The following is a 27,902-nucleotide window of genomic DNA, read 5'->3' as shown; positions in this document are numbered from 1 at the left end:
GCGTTGTTAACGGAAAAATGGCGGCACTGCTGCTGCAAGAGATTGAGGCTTCTGAGCTGTCCAAATTACCTAAAACACTTTATAACAAAATCGAGAAGATTCTGTTGGATCAGCAGTATGAAATAGATTCTTTGAAAGCACAACAGGAACAATTTCGGGTTGACAGTGGTGAGTTATTTCCTGCTCTTTTGCTAGCTAGTGCTGCTGCAGTGTTTGGCTTAGCACAACAGACGAGCATGTTGCTGAACAGAGTAACATAGCTAAAGTTAAATATAACATTAGATAAATAATTTGATTTTAAATGAATTAACACAATGAGAACACAGTGTTAAGTAGTGTCTGTCAGCACATTCGGAAAATGAAAGTAACGCTAGCGTTACTTTAAAAAAAAAACGATTGACCTCAATGTGACGCTAATGCTAATGCTAGCTAACCTATTAAGCTAACTTGGCCTCAACATAAATAGTATTATGATTAAGTGCAAATCACGCTATAATTCAGGACAAAATGAACGTACACATAAGGAGTAAGATAGATGACTTAAAAAAAACCTGAAACCTGCTCCACGACATCATAATGACAATTATTATCGTGACTTTGCTACACTGCGGCCCTAAAGTTGTAACGTACTTTAAACTAAGCTTTGTAATCTGCAGTAAATTCCTGCGATATCATGTCATCTGATAAGTTGTTACAAATGTTTGCACCCACAAACAAAAATATTTACATCTGAAAGCATTGTAGTTATTAGTATTATCCTATGTTGATCTGTAGTACCCTCAAAGGCAATCTTCACTTTATTATTTATTTCATTGTTTTAATAGTTTTTTCTGTTCAGGCCTTTTATATCAGACCATAGTAACAAAAGGTCCATTTACATGCATGATCATCTGTTACATCCATACATCACATCTTCTTGCAGTAGCAATTTAAGTGTCTTTCATGAAGGGTTTTCTTTCTGTTTCGCTTTATTTTGACCTTGTTTTTTTTTGTTTTTTTTTACAGAGCAACATTTCTTTGAAAAAGTGAAACAGCTGAATCAATGTCAGGAAGAATTTTTGTCCAAGACTCAAGAGCATCTTAAACTCAAAGAGGAGTTCACCAAGCTTGGTAATTATACACAACTATATATGGACCAAACTTGACTCCAAGTGTCTAGGTTGTATAAACCTAATAATATGGTCTTTCTTCAAATCTTCGTTTCAGAGTTAGAACTTAAAAGTGTGCGTGAGAAAAACAGGGATTATGAATCCACCCAAGAGAGGCTGTCATCAGAACAGGTACGTAGTAACTCATTAGCATACACGCAAAAAATAATATTTACGTAAAGCAACCAAAAGTACGTTTGTGTATTGATTGCCTTGATGAAAATACTGATAATATTGATGTCACTGAAATATCAGCTATAATCAGTGAGTAGCAACTCATACCAGTAGCCATACCATAAATTCCTATGGATAATAATGGATAATTGGTACATGGGGGCGGCTCTAGCTCAGTTAGTAAGGCAGTCGTCCACAGACCACAGGTCAGTGGTTAAATCCCCAGTCCTGACTATATGTCGAAGTGTCTCTGTGCAAGACATTGAACCCCAAACAACCCCATTCCCCTCCCCAGTGCTAGTCCAAGCCCGATAGAAATTGGGGAGGGTTGCGCCAGGAAGTGCATCAACATGCGAACAATTATCCACTGTGGCGATCCTGAAGCTGAAATGACAAAAATATATAAATACGTTTTAAAAATTGGTAAATAGTTTGCTCATATAGCACTTCTATCCAAAGGTCTACACAATGTTGGTTTACATTTACCCATTCGCAAACACACTATAACGATGCGTTGCAAGGTGCTCACCTGACCCACTCGGAGCAAATTAGGGTTCAGGACATTGCCCAAGGACACTTCATCAAATAGCCATGAGAAATTATGAGTTGAACCACTGACAATGTGTTTCGTGGACAACAACCTAACCAACTAAAATGCAACTTACCCAAATTAATTGTTTTGTAGATTCTTCTTTCCAAATCCAAAGATGAACTGGAGGAAGAAAAGCGAGAACTTGTCCGAACACTGGAGAGGAGATCCTTGGAAGTGGAGCATTTAAATGGTATTGGGAGTTGTATATATATTTTAAGTTTTTTTCTTTTTGCATATATTGTCACTTTTGCATAGCACTTAAGTTATTTCTATTGCTCCGCCAGATGACTTGAGGCAACTCAATGATAAGTTGGTGGAAGTCAACACCTCTAAAATTACTCTGCAGATGAAGTTGGATGAACTTGAATCAGCTGAAGTCAACATTAAAGTAAGTTAAATTATTATCATATACAGTGAATATTGACATTTGATTTGAGAAAATTACAAAACCTTCCTCTGGGCTGTGTGTCCTAACTTACCATATAAACACATTAGTTGTCGTTTGCCATTCCAGTACAAGGAGAAGCGTATGGAGCAGGAGAAGGAGCTGCTTCTTAGCCAAACATCTTGGCTAAATCAGGAGTTGAAGGCCAAGAGTGAGGAACTGTTGTCCCTCTCTCGACAAAAGGGAAACGAGATCCTGGAACTAAAATGCACCCTGGAGAATAAAGAGGATGAGGTATATCTTATACAATAATACAGTACCACATTTTGAGATGATAATAATACTAACCTTTAAGCTTATGAAATTTCTCTATAATTAACTGATTAATTAAAATTTACACTATAGATCTGTGTTGCACACGCTAGTACACCAGTACATTTACACCTAAATGGTGGTGTCAATAACTGCTTTGCAGAATTTAAACCTTTCTGGCAGGGCTTAATGTGTCTTGTCTGTTGATAGCATCTATATTGATTTATTGTAAAAGAGGTTTTGGATCATTGTCAACATACAGTATGTCATGTTGTTTCATAGGTTTTTTTTGTTAATAGTTTTTTGTTTCTGAATTCCAGTTGATTCGACTCCAAGAGCAAGTCGCTAGTTTGAAGACTTCAAATGAGAATCATCAGAAACAGAATGAGGACATGATCAGCAAACTGAAAGAAGTATGTGTGCTGGAATTATATAGAAGACAAAATCTTTTTGTTCTCTTATTCTCGCCTATAAAGTATTAAGTTTTAAAACATGCAATTTCAGGTTTAATCACTGAAATGTATGACTCAATCTTTACTCATTTTAGGCCAAGGAGCAACAAGCCACCATGGAGGAAAAGTTCAGGAATGAGCTGAATGCTAACATTAAGCTTTCCAATTTATACAAGGTATGTTCATGTGCAAAATCAAACCTTAATACTCCTGTACTGTATGAACCTCTAATGTCAAATTTAGTTTCACTTTTTCACATTTAAGAACATGCAGGTGCCCTTTGTGTTTTTTGATTAGCTTTTTTTGGGGGTGGTAGATTTGATCCAATATATAATACTAGTGGTAAAAATGCAATAGATCGATGTTGGGTTTTTACATAAATTAAAAAAAGTAGAGGGGTGTGTGTGTGTGTGTGTATTTCTTTTTAATGTGGAAAATTTAAAGTCAAAAATCTGATATAGCCTTGTTGGGTAAATGTATAAGTAGTACCAGCCAGGACCGTAATTTACTAATTGCTTGAAGAATTTTAGGATAATCATGCTTTGTGTTTAGCACGGCTGTTGTTGTGGTTGCAGGGAGCAGCAGCAGATTCTGAGGGAAAAAGCGAAGAGCTGAGTCGAGCAGTCGAAGAGTTACAGAAGTTGCTAAAAGATGCTGGAGAAGGTGTGATGCTACCATTGTTTGGCTGCAGCTAGTGTTCCCATTATTTAGTACTTGCATTTTTCACAGAAGAGAGAGAGAATCTGGTTATACAGAATCTTGTTTAGCTTTGGAATCGAATGCCAAGTTAGTTTCCACATTTTAACGTTCCTCTACTTTTGCTCTTTCACCACAGCCAACAAGGCCCTTGAAGAGAACTTGCAGGAAATGAATAGTTCCACCGACAAGAGTGTTGTTGATCTTAAGGACAGGATCCAGGGTCTGGAGAAAGAGCTGGACAATGCCAATGAGTTACTGTCAAGTTCTAAATTTAGAGGTCAGTTGAATCTAGTCCTGCATGGTAAGCAATTTCCTGAACTGAAGTCAGCAACAAACTTCTATGGCTTTTCTTTAAATTACTGATTAGTGGTCTCTACTTTTTCCTAATTCCAGGCCCTGTTGGTGCAGCATCATTGATAGAGGAGCAAATGACAACAATGTCTCCAACAGCAGCAGCTGTATCCAAGATCAAACCTAATATAAAGCTGACAGAGGTATGTGCAGCTGAAATTCAACACCCAAATTGCATATTTTATTAGAAAGCTTAACGCCTCCTCTTCAATTTTTTTTTTTAGCAAAGGCTGAACATGGCTTTAAAAATGCTGCTTATTTCACACTGATTGATTGCATTTACATGCACTTACTAAACGGGTTACTCAGAAAAATCAGCTTTGTCAGGTAATCGGAGAACAGAGTTTAAAATGCAACAAACTTACTTAAGGTAAACACTTTTCTTTTCCTCCAAGTGCTGTATTTTTGGCGGTATTAAATTTTTTGGAAAACGTCTGCAATTGTAGGTATAGAGGGGGGTGTCTCCTTAGCATGGCGGCCCGCCATGCCGGTTTTATTATAGGGGAAACACTGCACTGCTTATGAGATGCCATGTGTATTTTCAGTTGTATACAGCCTATGTGGAGAGCCAGGAGCAACTGCAGTTGGAACGCTTGGAGAACAAACGTGTCAACAAGTACCTGGACGATATAGTGCAGGAGGTGGAAGCAAAAGCCCCCATTCTCAAACGGCAAAGGGATGAGCATGAGCGCATGCAGAAGTCAGTGGCGAGTCTTTCTGCCAAACTGGAGCAGGCTGTCAAAGTGCGTAATGATGGCATATACATTTTTGATTACAATAAACCTTCTGTTGGAAAGTCAACAAAATTTTTACTTTTTCATGCAAATTTGCTTCAGGAGGTCCATCGTTTTCAGAAAGAGGCAGATGAGGCTAACAAGCGCTCCTCTGTCTTGGAAAGGGACAACCAGAGGTTTGAACTTCAGCTGGCAGACATGGCTCAGCAGGTGGCTATACTTTCTCCTTCCATCTTATTTCTGATTCTGTTTGGAAATTGAAAATTGCTCATGTCTGAATTCTTGATTTATAGCAAATTCTTTCTTCTTTGTGCCAGGTACGTGTGCTGCTGATTGAGCTAGAAGAGGCCCGTGGAAACCATGTTATTCACGAGGAGGAGGTGAGCTCAGCCAACGTCAGCAGCACATCAGAGGTGATCAGCCAACATTTAGTGACATTCCGCAGTGTGGAAGAGCTTCAGAAGCAGAACCAACGTCTTCTGGCGGCCCTCAGAGAGCTCAGTGATGCCCAAGAGAAGGAGGAGTTTGAGGCCACTGGGAATAAGTATGTTAGATCCTTATAATCAAATAAATTAAGCTTTTCCAAACTGGACTTGCGCAAAACACTAGTGGGTTAAGTGAATGTGTGGGATTTGAAAGATCTGTCAGTCAGTTAATCAAGTGGATCTGTTTTAGACATGGTGAGCTGGGGCAGAGTTTGGAGAAAGCCCAGGCTGAGTTGGAGATTCTGAAGGAACAGCGAGGCCAACAGATTAAGATGACAGAGTCCATTGTGAAGCAGAGGGATATGTACCGTGTGCTTCTGGCTCAGGCAACTGTATTTAGCTTCCCTCAGCAAGGTAACAAGAGTTTCGTTGACAGACACCTTGAAAACCCTCATTTAACGTCTTCAGTTATAAAACGAGAAATCATTTAAAGTTGTTCAGTTACTTCAGATAATAATTGCTCTCGTTGTTAAAGCCCTGCTATTCAAACAGTGTTGTGAAGAGTTTTCACCTTGGCTTGAACGTCCGAGTGCTTTTCTTAAAAGGTACATCACCTGAAGAGTTCACCTTGACCTCCACCCCCCGACGCTCACCTGCAGCGATCTCCACCACAGGAACGCCAACTGGACTGGTCTCCATGACAACAGAGTCTACTGAAGCACTGGAGGCCAAAGCAGCTTTGCGACAGGTGTGTAACATTTGCCATATTTAAAATGTATTGATCTCAGTAATGCAACTGTTCATTCTAAAAAATTGTCCACCACTGCTGACACCCACTACACTGATATGTTTGGCTTGGGGTCATGTGCCATTGGATGGTAATATGCCTGTATGGCATCTGAATTTACTCAAATTGTGTGTCCTAAAGAAGTTGAGGTGAAAAGGTGTATAAAAGAGCTTGAAAAGTGCACCAGTACCAAATTGAAAATTAACTACTGAAAAACTGAAGAGAAAAAATCCAAACTTTACTTACTTTATTGTTTACTTTAAAAATGGTTCATCAGTGATGTGTAGGAACTACAATTACAAGTCCATGTTTTAGTCAAAATTGATGGCCAGAATTTAACCTTTAACAGTGACTAAAAGATGAGTTTGTGTGTTTAGACTTTTATGAACTAGTCCCAATAAGGCTGCACTATCTGTCACCACACTGATAGAAAATAATCAGTTTTTGCATTTGCAGTTGCAGGAGGTTTTTTCCAGTTATAAGAAGGAGCGTGTGGAGAGCGACAAGGTGCTGATGGAGCAGAATGAGAAGCTCCAGGAGCAGCTCTCTGACCTCCGCTCACAGAATGCTAAAATATCTACTCAGCTAGAGTTTGCCTCCAAGAGGTATGTTTAAAAATCAAGAAAAGTAAAAGAATATTTATTGGTAACTACAATGTCAATGTCACTTCTACTTTATATTGGTAACTACAATGTCAATGTCACTTCTACTTTATCTCATAATTTTCTTTACCACATTGTCAGGTATGAGATGCTTCAGGACAATGTTGAGGGCTACAGGAAGGAGATCGCCTCCCTTCAGGAGAAAGGACAGAAGATGGCTGCTGCCACACAGAAGCACGATCAGACTATTCACACTTTGAATGAGGATCTAAAAGCTTGCAAAGAGAAACTCTCAATGGCTGAGGTTTGTTATTGTTCCACCAGCCTTTGTCCTATTTTTCATGTTTGTGCCAAAGGTAAATGCCTTTAGTATTTTATTATCACCAGAAAGAAATGGCAGTAGTAAATGTGTGACTGAGCTCATTAAAACATACATCTTTCTATCCCTTAGGGCCATGCTGAGAGCTTGCGTAAGGAGAGAGACATGCTGAAGTTGGTCGAGTCCAGGCTGAATCAAGAGAAAGAGACACTCCAGAGCCAACAGCAGAGTCAAAACCTGCTGCTGACCAACCTTCAGGCTATTCAGGTAACTTAAGAGTGTAATTCCTCACTCCTGATCAGACACAGACATGGTCAAAATGCTAACTGATGTGTTTCATTTAGGCCACACTCGAGCGTTCAGAGACTGATACACGACAACGTCTCAGCGGCCAGTTGGAGAAACAGGAACGGGAAATTGCCCAGCTGCAGAAGAGGCTGGAGAATGAGGTTGAACAGCGTCACCTGCTCAGCAGAAACCAAGAAGTAAACATAGATTTAACTGCTTTTCCATATTTGCTATGGTATAGATGTGTCCTAAGTGTTTTTGGCAAGGATGGGAAAAGACCAAGTTTTGCTGTCCCTTCTTGTACGCAGATTCAGTTGATGGAGGCAAAGAGGCAGCTCGAGACACAGGTGGCTTTACACCACAAGACCAAGGAATTACTGAATGCTGCTGAGTTGGAGCTCACCACCCTCCGGCTACAGCAAGGCAGCGGTGAAGCGCATCATACCTTGAGCTCTCCCTCCACACCTAGCATCAGAGGTTGGTGCAAACATATGCACATGGGGAGAAGTACATGTACAAAGTCTGCACACGTGCACACCAAATTGCACAATATTTTCATTGGTCGTCAGATCCCACAAGCTTAATCAGATCATCTTTTTTTAAGAATGGTAACACTTACATTTAAGCAAAGTGTGTCCTGGGCTATTATCAATGCTCGCTTTCTCTAAAAACACGCTAATTTGAACTTTGACAAATTGAATCACTCACTTCTGCTGTTAATTCTTCCTACTTTTAGTTTTACAGGGTTTAGATCAAGACACGGAGGACCTACAGAGCCGTCTGCGGCTGGCTGAAAGCCGGGCAGAGGAGCTGGCAGAGAGTCTGAGGGCAGCCACCTCCAGCATGGAGCAGTACAGAGCCATGGCGCAGAGCCTGGAAGAGTCGCTGGATAAAGAAAAGCAGGTGCAAAAAACTACCTGCCTGTCATTGTTCCACCTCTTATAAATCATTTGGTTATTTGGGAGGCACCTCAGATAATAAATTATTATCTAATAAATTATTAAAACAATGTGGGATCATTTCTGGCATTGTGAAATTACTTAACTTATATTTGCATATGAACAGGTAACAGAACAGGCACGCTCATCGATTGAAGCCCACATTAAGGAGACTGAGGAGAAGCACCGCAAACTAGAGGAGAAGCTACTGGAAGCAGAGAAGGAGAAACAAGCCTTGGAGGAGCAGAACAAGAGAGCCCATGACTCTCTGGAGGAGCAGGTATATTTACATCCTGCATTATTAAGCAAGTCTGGATATAGCTGACAAAAATGCAGTTGTTTTTCAGCTTATGTTTCCATTATAGAAGTAAAGAAATTATTGACAATTTTCTTAATATGCATCTGTGTTAGATAAACAGTTTAAGGAGAAGTTTAAGCAGTGCCCAGGCAGACCACCAGGCTGCGGTAGAGCGATTGGCAGTGGCTGAAGTCCAGCTGCAGCAGGCTGTACAAGACAGCCAGGTACAGGTAAGCAATTATTATCAGCTAATCTTATAGTAATATACATTTAGTTCCTGTTCTTAAACGATTTAAATGAAATTAGTTTTTAATTTTTTATCATGTGCTTTTTAATTTAAACACAATGATATTAATACAAATTACATTACTCAACAGCTACTTATGTACCGCTCAGATACCTGATAAACAGATATCATAAAAGTTTACACCATGTACCAGCACTATGTGTTTATATGTATACATATGTATTTTATAGTGGAATAATGGAATATGATGAGTAACATAGTGAAATCATCAGACACCAATAGTCTGTGTTATAGGATATTTATTATTATTTTTCTTGTCCAAGGCTAAACTGGCTGAAGAGGCACAAGATAAATATGAGCAAGAGATGATGCTGCATGCAAAAAATGTGGGCGCCCTGCAGGCTGCTAAGGCTCAGGCACAGCAGGCCATCGAGTTCAGACACCAGCTGGAAGAAAAGGCACAGAGAACCAGTGCTGAGCTACTGGAGGCTAGGGTCTCCTGGGAAGAGCAGGAAAAGATTCTCAAGGTTGGTATGATGACCACATAGATAAATGTATTTATACATTTTAATCCATTAAATGTAAGATTTATTTTGCCCTACTGCTGTTGATAATTTGTTTTAAATAGAAAAATGCCTTTAAGCTTTCAGTCTTATTTTCATTTTCATCTTATAGGAGGAGATATCAAAAATTGAGAGTCGCTATGAGGAGTTGCACAGGCAGAACGTCCTCCTGCATGAGCAGATCGAGACAATGAGCAGCAAGATGGCTGACAATCTGCAGCGTGCTGCCAGTGAGTGTACTATGAACATCTCTTTGACTGAAGAGGGCAAATCTCAAGACCAGGTTCTTGAAATTCTCAGGTAATGTATCTCAAGTCACACACTGAAATAAACCTGTCTTGGAGGAAATAATGTAATCTAGTATAAATAAAAGGTATTTACCCATTGTCTGATTCCTGCCCTTCTATAATTTTTAATTTTTTATTATTTTTTGTCTGTGACACCCTGGCTTGCTCTTTATCACAGATTTGTGCGTAGGGAGAAGGAGCTTGCTGAATCTCGTTTTGAGGTTGCCCAAGGAGAAACTTTGCGCTACCGTATGAGAATGGAGCACATGGAACGAGAGCTGAAGGAGGTGCAGGACAGTTTAAGTGCTGCAAAAGAGAGGATGCAGGTGTGTTTTTAAACATTTAGACTCTATGATTGTATTTTTATTGACAATTCTTTTTTTCACTTTAAACGACATTTTATATTTAGACTAATTATGAAGACATTGCAATAAATATCAACCGAAACTTAAGATTCAAATTTTCCAATACTCAAAATGCTAATTTGCTAATTTAACTTAGGTTACAGCAAAGACCCTGGCTCAGCACGATGAGCTAATGAAGAAGACGGAAACAATGAGTATCCTGATAGAGACCAACAAAATGCTGAGAGAGGAGAAGGTCAAGCTGGAACAAGAACTGCAGCAAACACAAGCTAAGGTAATCTGTACTGTAAATGTAAAATGTAGTGGTAGAGCTGAATTGTATCTGCATTGCAGTTGCATGTTCGGTTCTATAAATAGACACCATTAGTTTCCAAATCTTCTTGGTTTAGCTCGTCTGTGTGTTTCAGGTGCAAAAGTTGGAGTCGGACATTATGCCACTGCAGCAGGCAAACTCTGAGCTAAGTGAGAAAAGTGGCATGCTGCAAGCAGAGAAGAAGCTACTGGAAGAGGAAATGAAACGGTGGAAGGCTCGCACTCAGGTCAGTGAAAATGCCTAATGTTCCCTATAACGGAACCATTAATCAGTGATTGTTTTGCTTCACTTAAGAAGTTAAACATTGTTTGAATTGTTAGGTTTTACTTACTTAATTAGTTTTTTTTATTTAATTTTTTTTTACACCCTTTTCTAGCATTTGGTGAGTCAGCAGAAAGATTCAGATCCAGAAGAGTACAAACGTCTGCATTCTGAGAAGGAGGCCAGTCTTAAACGCATCCAACAGCTCACAGAGGAAAATGCCAGACTTAAAGCAGATGTTGCAAAGTAAGGGATTATAATTAATGTTGCTTTTTGAATGGTTATTGAGTCGTATCTTAAATATTTACTTTTTTACCTCATTCAGTGTCATTGTTCTCCCACCTTACCATTAATTTCTCTATATGTCTTCCTATAGGACAAGTAACCTAACGACATCCCTGCAAAGCCAAATACAGAGCTTGCGTGAGAATGTAAATAAAATAGCTGATGAGAGAAATAAACTAAAGAATGACCTGGATGCCAAGAACCAGGAACTAGTGGAGAAGGTGCGAACTATCAACCAGGTAAAGAAGATTGGACGCCGGTACAAGACTCAGTATGAAGAACTGAAGGTGGAACATGATAAGGTAAGAGCTGGGTCAATGGTATTTTAATATAAAGTATGCAGAAGGTTGTACTGTGTATTTCAGGCTATTCTGAAAACTAAATTAATACCACCTTTATTGTGTTGGGTCATGCGAAAGTAATTTTTGCGACATTACTGCACATTGTCTAGTTGGTAGATGAGGCTGCAGTAGGTCCCTCCCAAGAAGAGGAGGCTCGTCAGGCTTCAGTTCAGGAACTCCAGAGCCTAAGAGATTCTCTGAGCCAGGCCGAAGCCAGGAGCAAAGAGCTGGAGGGTCAGCTGGAGAACATAAACAAGGTTAAACGTCATGGAAGATGCATGTTTCAGCTTCATGTTCTTGTTAGGCTACTGCACTGAAATAACCTTATATGATCATATAGCATCATATACCTTTGCTAAATCATTCTTAAAACAGAGAAATCTTGACAGTATTCATTCATTTATTCAACTGTGTACTGTACAATCTCACTCAGTACTGTACAGTACTGAGTGTACTGTTGCCTTTTTTACAATGCATCTTACCTGTCTCCTGCATACCACAGGTGGCTTCAGAGCGTGAGACTGAAGTTCATAATGCCCAGGAACAGTCGTCCAGGCTGCAGACAGAGCTGACAAGACTGAGACAGGAACTTCAGGATAAAGTTTCTCAGGAGGAAACGCTGAGGCAGCAGATGACTGACAAGGAGGAGAAGACCAGAAAAGCCATTGTTTATGCCAAACAGAAGATTAACCAGCTCGTGGGTAAGAGGACATCCTCTTATTAAAACCCTTGAGAGTCTTCCTTTTGCCACTATAGTAGTGTTTCTCATTTGTATTTATTTGGCTCGATTTATAACTAACTAATATGTGTCCAGCATCCAAAGACCAGCTGCAGAAGGAAAATGAGGACCTGAAGCAGCAGCGTGAGGAACTCGAAGTGCGAGTTAGCGCTCTTAAGTCTCAGTATGAGGGCCGCCTGAGTCGTCAGGAGAGAGAACTGAGAGACCTGCGAGGTCAACAAGAAAGACAAGAGCAGAGAGATGAGCCACCTGAGGCTGGTCCTAGCAAGGTTAGTTTAAAGTTTGCTCTACTCAGGCATTTTGAAATTCATTTTTTTAACAGATAATGCTACTATTGGTACCTGGAGATTAACACATTCCAATGAGCAAGAAAAACAATATATTTTGTTGAGCTGTTTAAACTCAAAGGGTTGAATTACTTACATCCTGGTTATTGATTGATTGATTGTAATGATTCATCTTGGTAATTTCATTCAGTCTTGTTTTTTTAGGTTTTGTTCCTAGAGTCAAACATTTTGAAGAGTTTAGTAAATTTCACATTGTACAGACATATGCACCTATCTTGCTTATTATAGAATTATTAGAGTATGGCAAGTTGCAGAAAACTTTGTTGTGTAACTACAGCATCATGACTCTGTCTCTTTATCTTCTCTTTAGACCCAGGAGCAGCAGAGGACCACAGAACAGAGACAGATCACTCTGAAGACAACTCCAGCTGCAGACAGGGGCAGGTATGATATGCAACCAATTAAACTACATCGTTATAAATTTAATGTGATGAAAAATAGGTAACTAGAGATTCACAATTCTGAGATGCTCTTTACTGGCTTAATAATCTTTGTTTCTATCAGTGCCAGCACTTCTGAGCCTCCAACCGCCAACATTAAGCCAACACCTGTAGTCGCAACAGCCAGCAAGCAGCCAGTCAACCCCGGAAACAAACCCACACCAAGAGCAAGCATCAGACCCATGATCACTCCAGCCACTGTGCCCACACCAACGCCCACTGCTACAGTCATGCCCACCACACAGGTTGACACCCAAGAAGGTAAGTCTAATAGATGAGCTTCCAGTTTAGGAAGCCAGTCACAAAAGCAGGTCTAATAATTACATAGCTCTTTAATTAGGTATTCTCTGCCACTGTTTACAGAGAACTATTCCTTGAATCACATCTTATGTCATTAAATGCAGCTCATGGTAGTATATCTGTCCTATTTTCTTCATTTAATTATTTTATTTTCCTTCTTTATACATTAGCTAAATCTGTTCTCTCCCCTACAGTCATGCAGTCTGCTGAAGGCCCTCCAGTGGAACATGTGACGGTTTATGGCAGTGCAAGCGGCTCTGTCCGTTCTGCCAGCCCCAACGTCCAGACCACTTTAGCTGGCCCAATGCTGACTGTCCAGCAGACCCCGACACAGGCTACAGCATTTGTTCAGCCAACACAGCAACAGAGTGTGACCCATACAGAGCCAGCCAATCAGGAGCCGCCGCCACCCCTGGTCATTGAGCAAACACCTAGCTCACAGGTGGAATGGCCTTCAACGTCCTCCACTCCTTCTGTGTTTGGCACTGGTGAGAAACTATGGATTTAACGTGGCACTGCGCCCTGGTCAAATGTATTTGTTTTTGTCAGTTTTTGTTCAAACAAAATCCCATGATTTTTGGGGACTAAGATCTTTAAGGTGACGAACATGACTACTGTTGTTATGGAAGCTAACAGCATATTTTTGGTAGAAAGTTTATTTTAAAGTGGCCAATAGAGTCATAATTCTATAGCGTCTGCCATTACCTGACATCTTTCGTCCTGCCCCCTCATTCAAAGTTGTCCTTGCGGATCAGCCCTAACCTTTCCTTACTCGGGTCCTCACATTGGGTTTTTTAATTATTTTGGATATAGCAGCAAGTTACAGTGCAGTGACTCTCAAAGTTTGAGTCATCATGTTGATGTAGTAAAGCAATTCAATGTTCAATACTGTTGTATTTTAGGAATGTACCTGAACAGAAAGTCATCTCAAGAACTTAATCAGTGTATTTAAAAGGTTACAACATTTTTGCTGAAAAGGAACCCTCAGTGCCCAAAGTACACTGTATATTAAAAAACATTAATGAAAAATCCATTATCTATACAGCAGTTTATAGAGATGCTCATTTTTAAATTTGTGTAATGTTGGGAATAAGGGCTATTTTATGTAATTGCTGCTACAGGACATGGGAGCAGCCCCACATAGTTGTTTCATCCATTTAGTATGAACATACACTTGTACCAGTTTATATTAGTATAAAAAAACAATATTTAAAGTGTCATTTGGCATGGTATGGTTTTAAAAGCATCATTAGGAACAAGGTGAAGTGTGAAATAATAGCCAGGCTCTATGTCTAGTTTCAGCAACACCAGGAACCTCTTCAATGTCCAAGAGGCCTCGGGATGAAGAGGAAAGCACTACTATTGTCACAGACACAGAGACTACCCAGGAAGATGCCTCCAGAGCTCCTATTCCCAAGAAGCTGCGCATCATCCAGAGAGTGGGTCCAGAGGTGAGAAAGAGGGTTATACAAAATTATGTGAAAAAATAGTTTTGTTTTTTCAATTGTTGTGCGGCTGTGTTTAGCTTAAAAGTTTCTTTTCTTTGTTTTTGTTTTTTGGGGGCGGGTAGGAGGAGATACTGGCTGAGGAAAGTGCTGAGGCTGAGGGTGTGGTGCCAACAGACAGTCAAGACGGTGCAGAAGCAATCCAGGTTGGCCATAGAAATAAGGAATTACAATGACCTAATTGATGGGATGTTAAATATGGGTATTTTATACACCATCATATCTAAATATTGTCAGTTAGCAGTCATAGTAATAACAGTATTTGCATTTCTCTTATCTTTACATTTACTTCTAAGCTCCTTGTTTTCAGATGGAAAGATTAATTTTTAATCATAGTTTTCAGCAGCATCATAAATATTATGCAATTTTTCCCTAATGGTATTTGTTGTTTGCTCTGCAGGCAGACGATTTTCCACAACTGGAGGAAGGCGAGGGAAGTGGAGCCTCTCAGTCCATGATGATGGACCAAGAGGTGACACAGAGTGACACCCCTGACCAGCTGTCACAGGAAGTTATTGTCATAATAACAGACACGGAGAGTGACGATGACCAGGAAGAGGATAATGAGGAGGAGGAAGAAGAGCAGGTAAATGAAGCCATATGTAAAGTGGCATTGTGGCTTCTTTCTTACATCATCTTGCCCCTTATGATTTGACTATGCTTCAAAACAGGACTATGATGAGGAGGAGGAAGAGGAAGATGAAGAAGAGGAGGAAGATGATGAGGAGGAAGATGAAGGAGGGATGGGGGAAGAAGGAGAGGACAGTAACGAAGGGAGCGGAGACGGCAACGAGGCTTACGAAGGAGATGACACAGAGGTTTGTATTGCTCGGATGTACGTGTCATTTCCAGTTCCGAAACAGTCAGTTTTTCCAGAGTTGGTTTTTACACACGCGTTGTAACTTTCTGTCTTGTGTAAATTGTGTATGATGACTGTAGTTGTTTGACCTTTTACTCTATCTGACTGCATATGTGCGGCTACGACTAAAGTTTCTGCAAAGGGGTTAGTCACAGTCTCTTATTTGCAATCTACATGTGTGAAAAGTGTTAGAAGTCAGCAATATCCGTCTGTGTGTGTGTCCACACTCTAAATATTACATTTATTACTTTTGAAGGCAGTTATTAGAGGAAAGGGTCACACACCAGCTGCAACAATGGCTCTAGTTTTATACCAACCAATGGAAATATAAGTTGTAGGTGTCTCCTCTCCCAGCAGAAAAGTAGCTTTTGTACCATTTGAAAGGATTTACTTTCAAAATTATTCTGAATACTTGAATTTTTATAATCATAGGTAGAGAATGAACTGAACATGAAATATCTTAAGAAAATTAAACTTTAAAGAGTTGCGTGTTTAGAACAAGTGCTCTTGAGAGATTAGAAAATTAGGGGTTATACTCTTTTCTTCTGGTTCCTTTTATAATAAATGTTTTGTCTGTCACCGTTTTCTTGAAGACACTTTTCTAGTCAACAAGCTGGAGTAATGGCAGCCACAGCCGGTGATGACAGTAAAACAAAACCCCAAAAAATGTAGTCGTTCTCCATGATATAGAAATCTGGCCTTAATTGTTCAATACATATGAATAATAATCCCTATTGGAGGTTTTGTCAATATATCCTAGAATTTATAATGTGTGTGGATCAGCTCCTAACCTGCTTCCTTTAATCCACCAAAATCCTGCTTTTCACTTTACCTTTTTACCTCTTTTCTTTATTCGACACAGTATGGTTTTTGAAAATCAATGGATGTTTTTCCGTTCCCTTTACTACCATTTTCTTTAATATTTTGTTTTGATCTTTTCTTTCTCAGGGGGCTGATGTAACAGACCCGGGCACAGAGACAGAGGAGAGTTTGGGGGCGTCTGACTCCACCCAGAGACCAGCAGATTCCCAGACACCCAGCTGTAAGATCCAGGAAAACCTGTCAGAATGCTCATATGTAAAACCACCTCAGACTCTCCCCATGTGCTCATAAACTGTCCCGCCATTCAGTTATTTATCTGACATTTCACGATGACTGAGGAAGATGTAATGTGTTGTTGTCTGTCTGAAAGGAACAGTGGCACAACTGTAGCTATGAGTCATGTCCATCTACAGCATGTAAAAGCTGCTTTACTCCGAGATGAAACAGTTAGTTTTGTAATGTTGTAGTCCTGTATAGCTGAGTGGCTTTAGAGACTTAATATAAAACCCCTATTGTGTACATTTGACACGTGATGAGCCAATGCACCTCCCAGAGTCCCATATTTAATGTGACAATTTAAATATAATTATTTAATAATAAAATACTTACACAAACTAGAACTTAAAACAAAAAAAAAAATAAACACAGTCACAAAACGGCACATCATTACACCAAAAAGGTATATGCTAATGAATGATACAGCTTAAATTATATTCTGTTCTCACAAAACGCCACACAAAATGATCATGTCAAATGTACATCCTTATTAAAGAAATCCAAGTTGTTATTCTTATTGTTCATTTTTTACTTTTTCCCTAAGTTACCAAGTGACACAATTTCAATCCCTCTATAAATTGTTCCATAAATTTACCTCTTTCAGAAAAATGACAGGTTTCGTAATTTTAGACCTTATAAATGATTGAATAAAGGCTTAATTAGCTTGTTTGGTTACTTTAAGCTAAGTGGATACCTGCTTAAAAAACCTTTTAAATATTGTTTCAGTTGAGAGCAGCTCCATGGAGGCCTTCTCTACAGAACAGCCTATCTCAAGCTCTGGTACACGTTTGCCACAGTCACCACGGAGACCAACACATCAGCTGCCCCCTCGGCTAAACATCCACCCTGCCCCAACATCAGAGCTTGGGCCACCTGCTCAGGTTCGGTTAAGAAGGAAGAGTAATCTTTGTTATGAAGAGTTGTTGTCACACGTGGTAGTGAACTGAATTATCAGATTAAACAAGCAATTTAGACTTTGTGGGAAAGATATTATTTTTATTTATTAGTTTTTTGCTAATTTATACATTAATTAGGGAATCACTTTAACAAAAACTGTAATCATAATATACAATAATAATTCACTGCAGCCCCTATATTAATCTTTTTGTTAAATAGTGTTTTTAAATTCAAATTTTACAGCGTATCCCTGTTCGTCGCCAGTCAGTGGGAAGAGTCCCTCAGCTTACCCCTGGTGTGGCGGGCAGCACTGTAAGTCACATCTGCAATCAGAAAGTTTACAGCTAATGTTACTATTTCAAGAAGTTTCACACTGTCATTTGTAATAATAATATTTATAAGAATAACATTATTACAAATTATACACTTCCTGACATCTTTGCACCCCAGCAGCAGCACTTCTTTGATAATGATGATGACAGGATGGTTCCCAGCACTCCCACTCTGCCACACCGCTCAGATGGTTTTGACCAGGCCATCCAGTAAGTCTCATGCAGTGTAAATATCCTGGACACAGTTGTAATGGCCATTATCAACCAAACCACTGATGCATCTAACGGCATGTTTAGTTTTATTTACATTATATCATATATTATTGTTATAATATATGATAATAATCAGCTTATTAATCAGCAGTCCAGGAAAAAAGGTTACATCTTTAGTTGTACTTTTTGCTATGTCAGTGTTTTAAGTACATTTTAATATGTCTTAAGATATGAGCTCAGATTAAAAACCTCACTCTTTTACACCTCTTTTAGATCACTTGGTCTTGGATATATAACATTTTGAAATGTTCACAGTATATTTAGCATGCTTTAAGTTTGACTGTCTGTTTTTTAGCTCTCCTCAGGTGGCTGGTGTCCCTCGCTTCCGCTTTGGTCCTTCAGAGGACATGCCACAGACCAGCTCCTCTTCACACTCTGACCTGGGACAACTTGCATCACAAGGAGGTACTTCAGAACAACATGTTGTGCAGAGTTGATTAAATACTAGTTAATTGCAGTTGAACAGTGAACAGTCTTTTTTTCTCCATGCATGAAAGCTGTATTTTTAATACAAATAAATCCTTGGCTATAGGTCTTGGGGTGTATGAAAGCCCCCTGTTTGTAGCAAGTCATGAGGAGGAGTGTGGGGGACGCAGTGTTCCCACCACACCACTACAAATTGCAGCGCCAGGTATGTGTTAGGTCTTTGTTAGTTTGATATTAGGGAGGGCTTCTGTACATGGTCATCAATATAATCAGCACACTTTACGTTTTGTGGAACCAGTCATAGAAGTTTTCAGATTTGGTCATGCTATTGGTTCCTAAAAACGAACTTAGTGAGTGTATGTTTTTACGTCTTTCTCATGCACACAAACAGTTTTCCCAGAAGTGGCTCCGTCTGACACAACAGAACATGCTTCCCAGTCTGTTCCCATGGTGAGCACATCCACAACAAGTCTGGCAGTGACAGGCACAGTTGGTACAGGGGAGGATCGAGAGGATGTCTTCCTGGAGCCAGATACTGATAGGTGAGAATTACTTCCCTCTGATGTTTGTCAGTATTATTATGTGTGAATAATTCTGCAGCTTTAATGAGGCTCCAGGCCTAGGATTGCTAAATGTTTTTTTGTTTTCTGTGATGGCGTGCTTGAAGTAGACCCAGTGCTGAAGTGTCAGTGGATCCAGTTGTGTCTCAGGGAGAGGTGGAAGAGTCGTGCCAGTCATCTGACAAGGCCACTCTGCCCTCCACTAGCCAGGAGCCATCCTCTAGCTCTGCAGGTACAGTGTAACATCATAACTGTGGAGCATTCCTGCTCTTGTTGTATTACTGTTAAACTGAAACATTTTATGTTTTTTTAGATACAAGCAGTGCTCCACCAAAACCCTCTAGACCTGGATCCAGCAGGCAGTTGCAACGCTGGCCAGAGAACCATGGTGGACGCATGAAACGAGGAGGTAACATTGTGAAAGCATAAACACACTAATTAGGTGTTAATGAATCTAATATGATCAATACTGCTAAATATGTCCATGACAACAAACCCCATAGTACCTGAGTGGCGGAGCCGGCCAAAATGGTTTAAAGCATCATCACAAAAGATTGCAAAATCTCTCCCAAACTGTGTATCTCTAAAAAGTACCATTATGACCCAGTCCCATTATTGTGAATAATAGTGCGAGAAGTTGATTCATACTCCCAAATTAGTAAACCATGATTAAGCAGCTTAAATAAAAACCGACATCTACTACTAGTGTTTTTTCAAGGTCCTGCTCACAATGTGGCAAAAAGAACAGTTTGATGTTAAAATATGGCCTTAAAATAGAATTTATTTTATGTTTGTTTGGCTAAAAAGAATGTACATATTATATGGTTGGAGAAGCTCTTCACACATCATACCTGACTTGACTGCTCTAACCAGCAACTTTTAAGGCAGTGGGTACTGCTTGGGATAGTTGGAAAACAAGCAGGACAGGACTGAGAAATTATAGCGTTGTAAAAGTAGAATTCATGGCAGAGCCACTGTCTTGGGTTGCATTAGAATGAACTGTTGTACCTGCTAAAGTGGCCAGTCCTCGTATCCATCGGCATTTATGCAACGTGCTGTACCCTCACAGCTCACATTTTCTGCTTCTCAGAAGTTTGCTGGAATTTTTAGAGCTAACTGGATTTGAGCTGGTGCTGCAGACGACGCTCAAGTGTATTTTAATGTTCAGAAGTCCCTTTTACAAGACATGTTGTGATTGGTGTTGATGCTGAAAAGAATAACAGAAATATACTACCACACTTATACTAGGTTGATTGCAGTTCACATTTAATACAGTCACTATCAGAATTTTTACATCTGTGTAGCACGCTTTATTAAAAACAATATTTTACATGTCAACAGGTCAAGCGTTTTCTCCCCGAGGTGTACATGGGAGACGATTGGCCAGGTGAAACAACTTTTCATTTCAGTCTAAAACCCATCAAATGCTGACCTGTCTTTTGCTTTTGTTTTTAATATACTTGGAAGTTACTTTTTGTAATCAAAGTCTATGCTGAATTAATGTGTTTTATGAAGAATGTAATAAACTTAACGACTAATGATGAATAATGATGTGGAAGGCATCTTCATTCAGACTTTCTTTGGGCATTTGAAAAAGTTGTTGCTCTGAGGTGACTTGGCGTTAGAAGGACCAATGACAGGTTGTTCACCATCCATCCTCACATTATAGGATTTGGCTGCAAAAAAAAGAAGCAGAATGGATATTCAGATATCATTCAAATTTGAGTAGTGTATTTTTTTCCACCAGTTTCCAGTAAACATGACTTGCCATGACAAAAACAACCGGTAGGTTTAGCAAACAGTCCCCTGTCTCTAGAGCCTTTAAGACATCAACATTAGGCTGCTGCCTTTGGCTACAACAAGGCCTGAATGTAACAAGCTGTAGTGTTTTATGAATGACGTAAAGGACTTTATGGAAAGCCCCTCCTAACATCTGCTGTTGGCATTAAACCGTGTGAAATGTTCTCTGAAACAATTGCATCTTTGAACTATAAATAATGTACAGATGTGCCTGTTTACTGGGGTCTTTCCACAATGACTTTGAGCTGCAGACAAAAGGACACCACCCTGAATTAATTCTACATATGCCTAATTTGCCATGTCGCCCAGATAGTTGGGCATTTCAGACATGATGTGTAGGACTAATTAACTTCTTATTGAGGACATTCAAGTGACTGTTTTGTTCTTTTCCTTTTGAAGCTTTTGAATCGCTACCTCAAAGATAAATTTAACTTTTATTATAGCTCTGTAAAATGAAAGACTTTAACAGTCGTATCTTCAAACCAGGGTGTGAGTGGAGGTCATCAAAAATAAGACTTCTTACTTTCTTTCCTAATAATGTTATCATTTTTCATCAATTTTCATAGATCTGTGACTACACACTGACACGTAAATATTGATGACTTACATCTAGAGAAGATGTAGTACTTGTATCCCTCTGGTTCCCTGTTGTTGGGGACTGACACAGCAGCTGTGATGATGGAGGGGAAACCTCTCCAGGACTTCTGAATGTCTATAGCTGAATCTAAAAGAGACACTGAAAACATTTGCATAAAAGGTGATGTGTGACAAAATAATGGAAATAAAATCTTTTAGTATTTTATGTTGGCATTTTTGAAATGTTTTATTGCAGTCAAGAGGTTTTATGATTAAATCTACCAGCTCCTCCATTATCAGTAATGGACTGTTGCCCGGTTTTTAAGATGTACCCAGCTAAATCTCTCACCTCTAAATAAACTGACACACTTTTGTTAAAATGCTCAGGAAGAGGCCAATCACAACAGTTAGAATAATACAGGGCCATATGAACAAACCGCAATTTATGACATTTGTAAGATGCATGATTGTATGTTTTGTACGAATGTAAAATTCTTGGAGTACCTGCTTGTCGAGCCATCCGTTTGGGGACTGTGGAAATGATATACTTTCCTGTTGTGCCACATGTTGCGCTGCTTCCAAACTGGTATGAATATTTCTGAACAAATCCCCCTGGAAGAATGAAGCACAAGTCAGACCACCAAACAGAACTTTCAACTTCCTTTCATATTCTGAAAGAAAAAATACAAATAAAGTTGCGTTTTAAATGGGATAAATCACTTAATGATCACCTCTCTTGAAAAAGAAAACGGACTCTCTCCTCCTCTGGTACTGCGGGATGGACAGGGCAGCTATGATGTGGCCCCGAAGCCCATCAAAGCCTGTTTGGATGACTTTAGGATAGCCAGAGTCCAAAACATCATTTTCAAATCTCCAGTACTGCGGTCCCTGCAAAATTTAAATCAACCCGAACCAGAAGAATAAACCATCAGACAACTGAACTGTACGTGTACTTTATATTAGCAGAATTCATGATATGTCTAACTGCAATACAGCATGATAATTTAAAGTGTTCCTGCTATAGTTCTGATGAGATGAGTAAGTTTACCTTGAAAATGTATGTCTTGCCCTGGCAGTTGCAGCGGGTGAACACCGTGTCAACGGGGGAAGGGACTCCCCACACTTGTGTGATCCCCCGAGCAGGACCTGGCACCCTGTTACTGTCCAGAAACCAGAAGTAGTGCCCTGTAAAAGTAATATGAGGGTGCTTCAACTTCACCTGAAAGGAAAAGCACGTTACTACCCAGAGGGGCTAGTGGTAGTAAACAAACTCAATACTCAAGTGAAAATGGAAGCACTTGCCTAAAAATTACAACACTACAGGTAGAAGTACCATTTTGAATTAAAGTACTAGTCGAGTATATGTTCTAAAATTAACTCAAGTTCTACGGTAAGAAACCATTGTGTATATTAGGCACTATTGAATTTGGTGTTTTTTAAAACGTGTGTGTGAAGTTGAACGAGCAGATGATAAAAATATACTATCAGTACTTGGGCATCAGTGGGTAACTAGAAATTCACCCACTGATGCCCAGAGTCTCATTGATGTAGCATCTAAAACCTTTTTATTTACAGATTGTTTTAGGAGGTTTCAACCTATGGGCTGTGCCCCCTAAAAGGGCTCCAGGATAAATCTAAATTGTGAGGTGATTAATGTGGTGTAAAAAAAAAAAAGTTTACATACAAAACATACATTAAAAGGTTAAAGGTTAAATTACTTTTGTGGAGCTTTTTCCTTGTATCTCACTATATTGTATAACCAGCTGTCATTGGGCAAGAGACAGAGGCTCCCTGGACGGGTCACTAGTCTATCTCAGAGCCAACCATTCACACTCACAATTTATAGTCACCAGTTAACCAAACACCCATGTCTTTGAACTGTGGGAGGAAGCAAGAAGACCCAGAAGAAACCCATGCAAACACAGGGAGAACGTGCGAGCTCCCCACAAAAAGCCCACAGCTGGCCGGGGATTCGAACCTTAGGCTTTCTACAGTAGCTGTTATTTACGTTATTTGCTGAGCACAACAGCACATTTCTTAAATGTAACGACATCGTTATGAACACGCTCAGTATCAGCTTTTTGGCACTGACCTCTGAACACCACAACCGTGCCGTTCTTCAGTGTAGTAACTGCACTGACCGGCCGCCCACTGCACAGGTTTGTGTCATTACTGTCGTCTGCAAAAGAGGACACATTTATGAAGAGACCATCTGCTGGCATAAATGGGCAATAACACAAAACATATGCATTCAAACGTCTACTTATTTATTTATTATTATTTATTCACAGTATGGGAAAACAGCCAGCTCTGTCACTGGGGTTATACTTTAAAGGACCATGTGTTCACCCAGCGACATAATGAATAAACAGCTGAGCTCTTAAACCAGGCTGCAACCAGTAATAAAAAATGTGCCAGAATCTAGATGCCTCTGTCTTTGCTATAGTGTTCTGCTCATTTAAAATTGATTTTAGCAGAGACTTGAAAAAATGTTCATACACGAACTGAAATTTCCCCTTTCAGTCAAATCCTTTTGTCTTGTAAGAAAGTTACGTTAGTCTTGACTAATGATAAGAACGTTTCTGACCTGCTTGATAATCTCTCGAATCATCAGTGTTCAGTGTTGCTTCAGGGACCAGAGGCTTGGTCTCAGGTTTCAGGGTGGGTTTAGCCAACGACGGTTTAGCTGGCGATGGCTTGTACGGATCAGGTTGGTCCTGAGGTTTTGAAGTGGCTTCAGATGGTTGTGGTGTAGCCATTTCTGAAGTGTCTTCTGCTGGATCAGCAGAGGTTATAGGTGGTGTAACGTCATCCTGCACTGCAGCTGTGGATGAGGGACCGTTGGTCGTCATGACATTGTGCACCGACAAGCTTCCCGCTGTAGTAACATCGGTGGGACGATCAAAAGGGAGCTTTGTTGTAAGATGTTGTGCATTCTGGACATCATCTGGTTCAGGATTTGATGTGGTTGGCTCTGAGCTGGGTATCAGGTCTGATGTTGCTGAGGCAGGGGTTGTGTTAGCCTGAGTGGTTTCCAGGACTGGTAAGTTGAGTTCTGTGGACACTGACGCCTCAGGTGAGTAGTAGACTGTGTTGACAGGTTGACTTGTGACATCTGGATTGTGAGAAGAGGATCCCGTTGAATTTATCATCTGTAGCTCAGGAAAAATGTCATCTTCAGGGGTTTGCCCTGAGCTCTCCAGCACTGTGGTGCTGGCTAAGGCTACGGACCCTGTTGTGTCCTGAGGAACAGTTGCTCCTGGGACAGTTGAGGTGACCAAATCACTGGCATCTGGAGGCAGACAAACGTGATGTGAACCAAATTTACTGAATGAAAGCATGTAAAGACCTGGGGACAGAGGAAATTAGTCCAGAAAACAGAAAAACATAATATACTGTGAACGGTTTCACGAGTTTGGAAATGAAGGAATTATTACTCATATCGTAAATCACTTTTAAAGTTACATTTATAAACCGATGAAATAACTGGGATTCCAAACTGGACTTTGGAAGAGATTTGCTCTTTTTTTGTCTATATTACATGAAGGTGATGTGATTATAAAGTATTATTTTTGTTTGATTTGCATTTAGTATTAATGTAGTGACAGGGGAAGAAATTCGTTTTAAACCAGTAGCAGCAAAAAAAAAGATTTTGGACAAGCAATAAAACACCAAATCAGAGTCTTTTGTACAATGTTTATACTCTATGGAAGATCAGGAACATGAAGAATCTCTATCACTAAGCAGTAAAGCTGCTGTTTTTCCTTTTAATTTGCCATCCACCTCTTTGTTACTAAACCTCTCATACCTGTGCTCTCAGCGGGACCTTCCGTACTGGCTGTGTAAAGGGTGGAGGAGCTGCCATCCGCCTGCGTTGGCTCATCTTTTGAAGGAGTCATCTCTGCCTGAGAAGTAACTGCGACTGATTCTGTGCTGAACTCCAGGCTGGGTTCAGTGGACACTTGATGCAGCTGGTCAACTGTAGATCCGGAGCCACTGGTGCTCTCTGGGGTTGGACCCGTCTCTGGATCCTCCACTCCGTTGTTGGAAAGTCCATCACTGGGAACGATCTTGTTGTTTTCTGAAAAGAGGTGGATGTCAAATTCATAAAAGTTACTGGGGAAAACACAAATTTTTTGTACCATCATTGCTCACTACTACTGAGTTCTGGTGGAGATGATGTTGAAATGACAAGTGGAATCAAATGGTAGGGAAAATAAACACGTTACATGAATAAATGTTTATTACTGGCAGCACTATCACAATTATTTTAATCTCTGCTATTGGAAGGTTTCCTAGATTTGTTTACTTGAGCGAATCACTCAGACTGTGACATTCCAGACGGAACTGTCTCGACATGTCTTCCTCCTAAGTGAGAAGTCACAAGGATACAAGAGTATCCCCACCCACAGAACTGTTCCAAAGCTGGCTCCTGAGTTAAAAACCTCCTGCTTTCTTGGCTTCAATTTGTGCTGTGGACCCTTGTGACTGAGCCTGTGCCTGGTACCCTCCTACACACTCATGATGAAACTGCTTCCTTGTGTTTCTTTTGGCCAGCAGGCTCTCCTCTGAGTCTTTGCCAAAGCCAACCACATTAACAGAGCCTCTGTGTAGCAGTCAAGCAGTAGTGATTAAAGGTGTAGAATTAAGTTTTGTATAGTAAAAAAACCCATAGTCACCTGCATCGTCGAATGTAGACGGCTGCTCTACTGCTTCTGTGGGGTTATTCATAAATAAAAGTCAGAGTGGTAACTCTGCTGCCTAAAATCTTTAACACTGCAATCAAATCGACTTTTATGCCAGGTTACATATACCTTTGGGTTTGTTATCATTTACACTATCGCATGAACTAGTCTTCATTGGTGCTGTTGCACTTGCTGCTTCACTGATTTCCTCTGTGGTAGGTGCTAAGACAGAAAATACTTTCAAATGTAACCCATTGCACTGGTGCAGACTACTACATGCTAACCCACATGCAAGTTGACCGTGCCAGGTAATTCCCAGCTCCTTTGCACTTCCCCATTCATGCACAGTTGCCAGTGTCAAATTTCCATAATTTGTTGCGTGAAGGTTCACCCACTAGGAATGAAGGTTGATTTTAACATGCAGCCACCTGACAATCACGGTTTTTGCTACTCTATCAAATGGACCAGACACCAGAGACGTGTGACCACTTTTAACTCAATGAGCAATTATCATGCTGATATTAATGATCATGAAGGTGTGAAAGGAATCTGTAGAGGTTAGCGTGCAGAAAACATCACACACACGATCATGCTGAATGTGTTGGATGTGGCTTACCGCCTGCATGACAGTTGCTCTGGTAATCATGACAACACTGTTTGTACTTCACACATTCAGAGTCACAGCTGCACAGTCGACCTCTCTGGAAGGTTTCTCCGCATCGACCTTTACATGAGTTTTCTGTTGTACACAAGCAACAGCTTTCAACACAACTAACCTGTACAATGGGACTACGCAGTGCTTAATTCATTGTTTATATCGAACACAGTACAGGAAATGTTGCTTTCTTTAATGTCGAAGATGGGTTAAATCGAACAGTTCAAACTTGGAAATTTAGTAATAAATTCACACATTTGATCATGATACTTAACGTAATAGTATTGATATCATTGTGTGTAAGTTGAGAAGGAAAAAACAGCCTCACTTGTGGTGCATAGAGATTCATAGTCTTTGCAGCACTCTTCATAACGCAGGCAGGTGTAATCACACTGGCACGTGTAACCCCTGTAGTACTCAGCACCACATCGTCCTTTGCAGCTGTCTGTTAACAAGAAATCCACATAAAAAGTCAATGAGAGACATGCAGTTACGAAAATCGGATGACAAATTTACATTATTTTTGTCTTAATCTGTTGGGGACAGTCCTAATGACAGTATATTGATTTGTGAAGTAGTGACAAAAACTGTGACATAGGTCTGGTAAATAATTATTAACATGAATGAACAGCAAAAATAAGGCATTCTAGAAAAGCTCTTTCTTAAATTTACCTGGCACTCAGAATTTAAATAAATGTACATACAAATTAAACTCACTCTGTGCAGCACTAAATGTCAAGGCAGCCAAAAAAATAACAGCACAAAATACTGTGGAAGACATCCTCATGTAAATCTGTAACTGAGAAACAAAAGGAATAAACGAACAACTGAGACCTTTACTAATGTCAGAGTTGTTTTAATGTTAGAGGCTAAAAATCTTGAGAGTCATAAGAGATTAAATAAATTGTAACTTACCTTGTCTGAGCCTCTTTCTGACTCCTGCTGGAGTTTTGGATGCGGGTGCTTTTAAAAGATGTAGACTGACCGGCTGACGTCCCGTTAATCGGCAGATCCCTTCTAATTAAAAGTGTGATGATCTCACAGGCTGCAGGGAGGAACCTCCAGTTTAGAACATACAGTATGTCCAGACATCATGATTCCCAGCATAAAGCTGGAAGCACAGCAACACATATCCGTGCCAGACAGATGGCTGACCTCACACACTTTTGAGCAAAAAAAAAAAAAAAGAAGTGCTTATGACCTCCTACTTGGCCAGAAATGAGTAGAGCGGGCACTTCCACGTC

The 27,902-nt window shown here is 40.0% G+C and overlaps 2 protein-coding genes across 12 annotated transcripts; one reads left to right on the top strand and one right to left on the bottom strand.

The window, feature by feature from the left end:
• Positions 1-21,447, top strand: tprb (translocated promoter region b, nuclear basket protein). 9 transcript variants are annotated; one of them, XM_067512861.1, is made up of 52 exons: positions 1-168; positions 1,006-1,110; positions 1,207-1,280; positions 2,008-2,104; positions 2,199-2,302; positions 2,429-2,593; positions 2,932-3,024; positions 3,159-3,239; positions 3,639-3,726; positions 3,899-4,039; positions 4,156-4,256; positions 4,659-4,856; positions 4,950-5,057; positions 5,165-5,391; positions 5,523-5,686; positions 5,878-6,020; positions 6,516-6,664; positions 6,803-6,965; positions 7,113-7,247; positions 7,325-7,465; positions 7,577-7,745; positions 8,005-8,171; positions 8,334-8,486; positions 8,618-8,728; positions 9,075-9,278; positions 9,427-9,614; positions 9,780-9,927; positions 10,103-10,240; positions 10,374-10,505; positions 10,656-10,786; positions 10,917-11,127; positions 11,277-11,423; positions 11,669-11,867; positions 11,981-12,174; positions 12,563-12,636; positions 12,757-12,953; positions 13,187-13,480; positions 14,289-14,443; positions 14,563-14,643; positions 14,898-15,083; positions 15,169-15,315; positions 16,305-16,398; positions 17,181-17,335; positions 17,595-17,663; positions 17,802-17,893; positions 18,252-18,361; positions 18,489-18,587; positions 18,774-18,924; positions 19,050-19,174; positions 19,256-19,351; positions 20,284-20,329; positions 21,309-21,447. In XM_067512861.1, exons 1-52 carry the CDS (start codon positions 18-20, stop codon positions 21,325-21,327), a joined length of 7,110 nt encoding a protein of 2,369 aa, XP_067368962.1. In that variant the 5' UTR covers positions 1-17; the 3' UTR covers positions 21,328-21,447. The 9 variants fall into 9 exon arrangements, with proteins under 9 accessions (XP_067368962.1, XP_067368967.1, XP_067368961.1 ...); XM_067512866.1 differs by having other exon boundaries at positions 8,618-8,734; positions 17,805-17,893; positions 19,053-19,174; XM_067512860.1 differs by having other exon boundaries at positions 8,618-8,734; positions 17,805-17,893.
• prg4b (proteoglycan 4b) lies at positions 20,188-27,728 on the bottom strand. 3 transcript variants are annotated; one of them, XM_067512867.1, is made up of 14 exons: positions 27,574-27,728; positions 27,376-27,457; positions 26,987-27,103; positions 26,620-26,742; positions 26,133-26,225; positions 25,998-26,033; positions 25,127-25,399; positions 23,906-24,610; positions 23,411-23,497; positions 22,367-22,503; positions 22,050-22,206; positions 21,823-21,930; positions 21,350-21,478; positions 20,188-20,618 (listed from the first exon to the last, which is right to left on the bottom strand). In XM_067512867.1, exons 2-14 carry the CDS (start codon positions 27,443-27,445, stop codon positions 20,512-20,514), a joined length of 2,142 nt encoding a protein of 713 aa, XP_067368968.1. In that variant the 5' UTR covers positions 27,446-27,457; positions 27,574-27,728; the 3' UTR covers positions 20,188-20,511. The 3 variants fall into 3 exon arrangements, with proteins under 3 accessions (XP_067368968.1, XP_067368969.1, XP_067368970.1); XM_067512868.1 differs by lacking the exon at positions 26,133-26,225; XM_067512869.1 differs by lacking the exons at positions 25,998-26,033; positions 26,133-26,225.
• Between the last annotated feature and the right edge of the window lie 174 nt (positions 27,729-27,902).

The sequence above is a fragment of the Channa argus genome, chromosome 8, assembly GCF_033026475.1.
Source record: "Channa argus isolate prfri chromosome 8, Channa argus male v1.0, whole genome shotgun sequence".
NCBI classification, from domain to species: Eukaryota; Metazoa; Chordata; class Actinopteri; order Anabantiformes; family Channidae; genus Channa; species Channa argus.
This window is presented reverse-complemented; position numbering and strand designations above follow the sequence as displayed.

Coding starts and splice junctions, on each gene's coding strand:
- tprb (XM_067512858.1), top strand. CDS start 18: ATGGCGGCACTGCTGCTGCAAGAGATTGAGGCTTCTGAGCTGTCCAAA. Junction 169..1,005: donor ACAATTTCGGGTTGACAGTG/GTGAGTTATTTC, acceptor TTTTTTTTACAG/AGCAACATTTCTTTGAAAAA. Junction 15,084..15,168: donor AGGAGGAGGAAGAAGAGCAG/GTAAATGAAGCC, acceptor GCTTCAAAACAG/GACTATGATGAGGAGGAGGA.
- prg4b (XM_067512867.1), bottom strand. CDS start 27,445: ATGAGGATGTCTTCCACAGTATTTTGTGCTGTTATTTTTTTGGCTGCC. Junction 25,400..25,997: donor GTCTACATTCGACGATGCAG/GTGACTATGGGT, acceptor ACCTCTTTTCAG/AAAACAACAAGATCGTTCCC. Junction 24,611..25,126: donor AGGTCCCGCTGAGAGCACAG/GTATGAGAGGTT, acceptor GTCTGCCTCCAG/ATGCCAGTGATTTGGTCACC.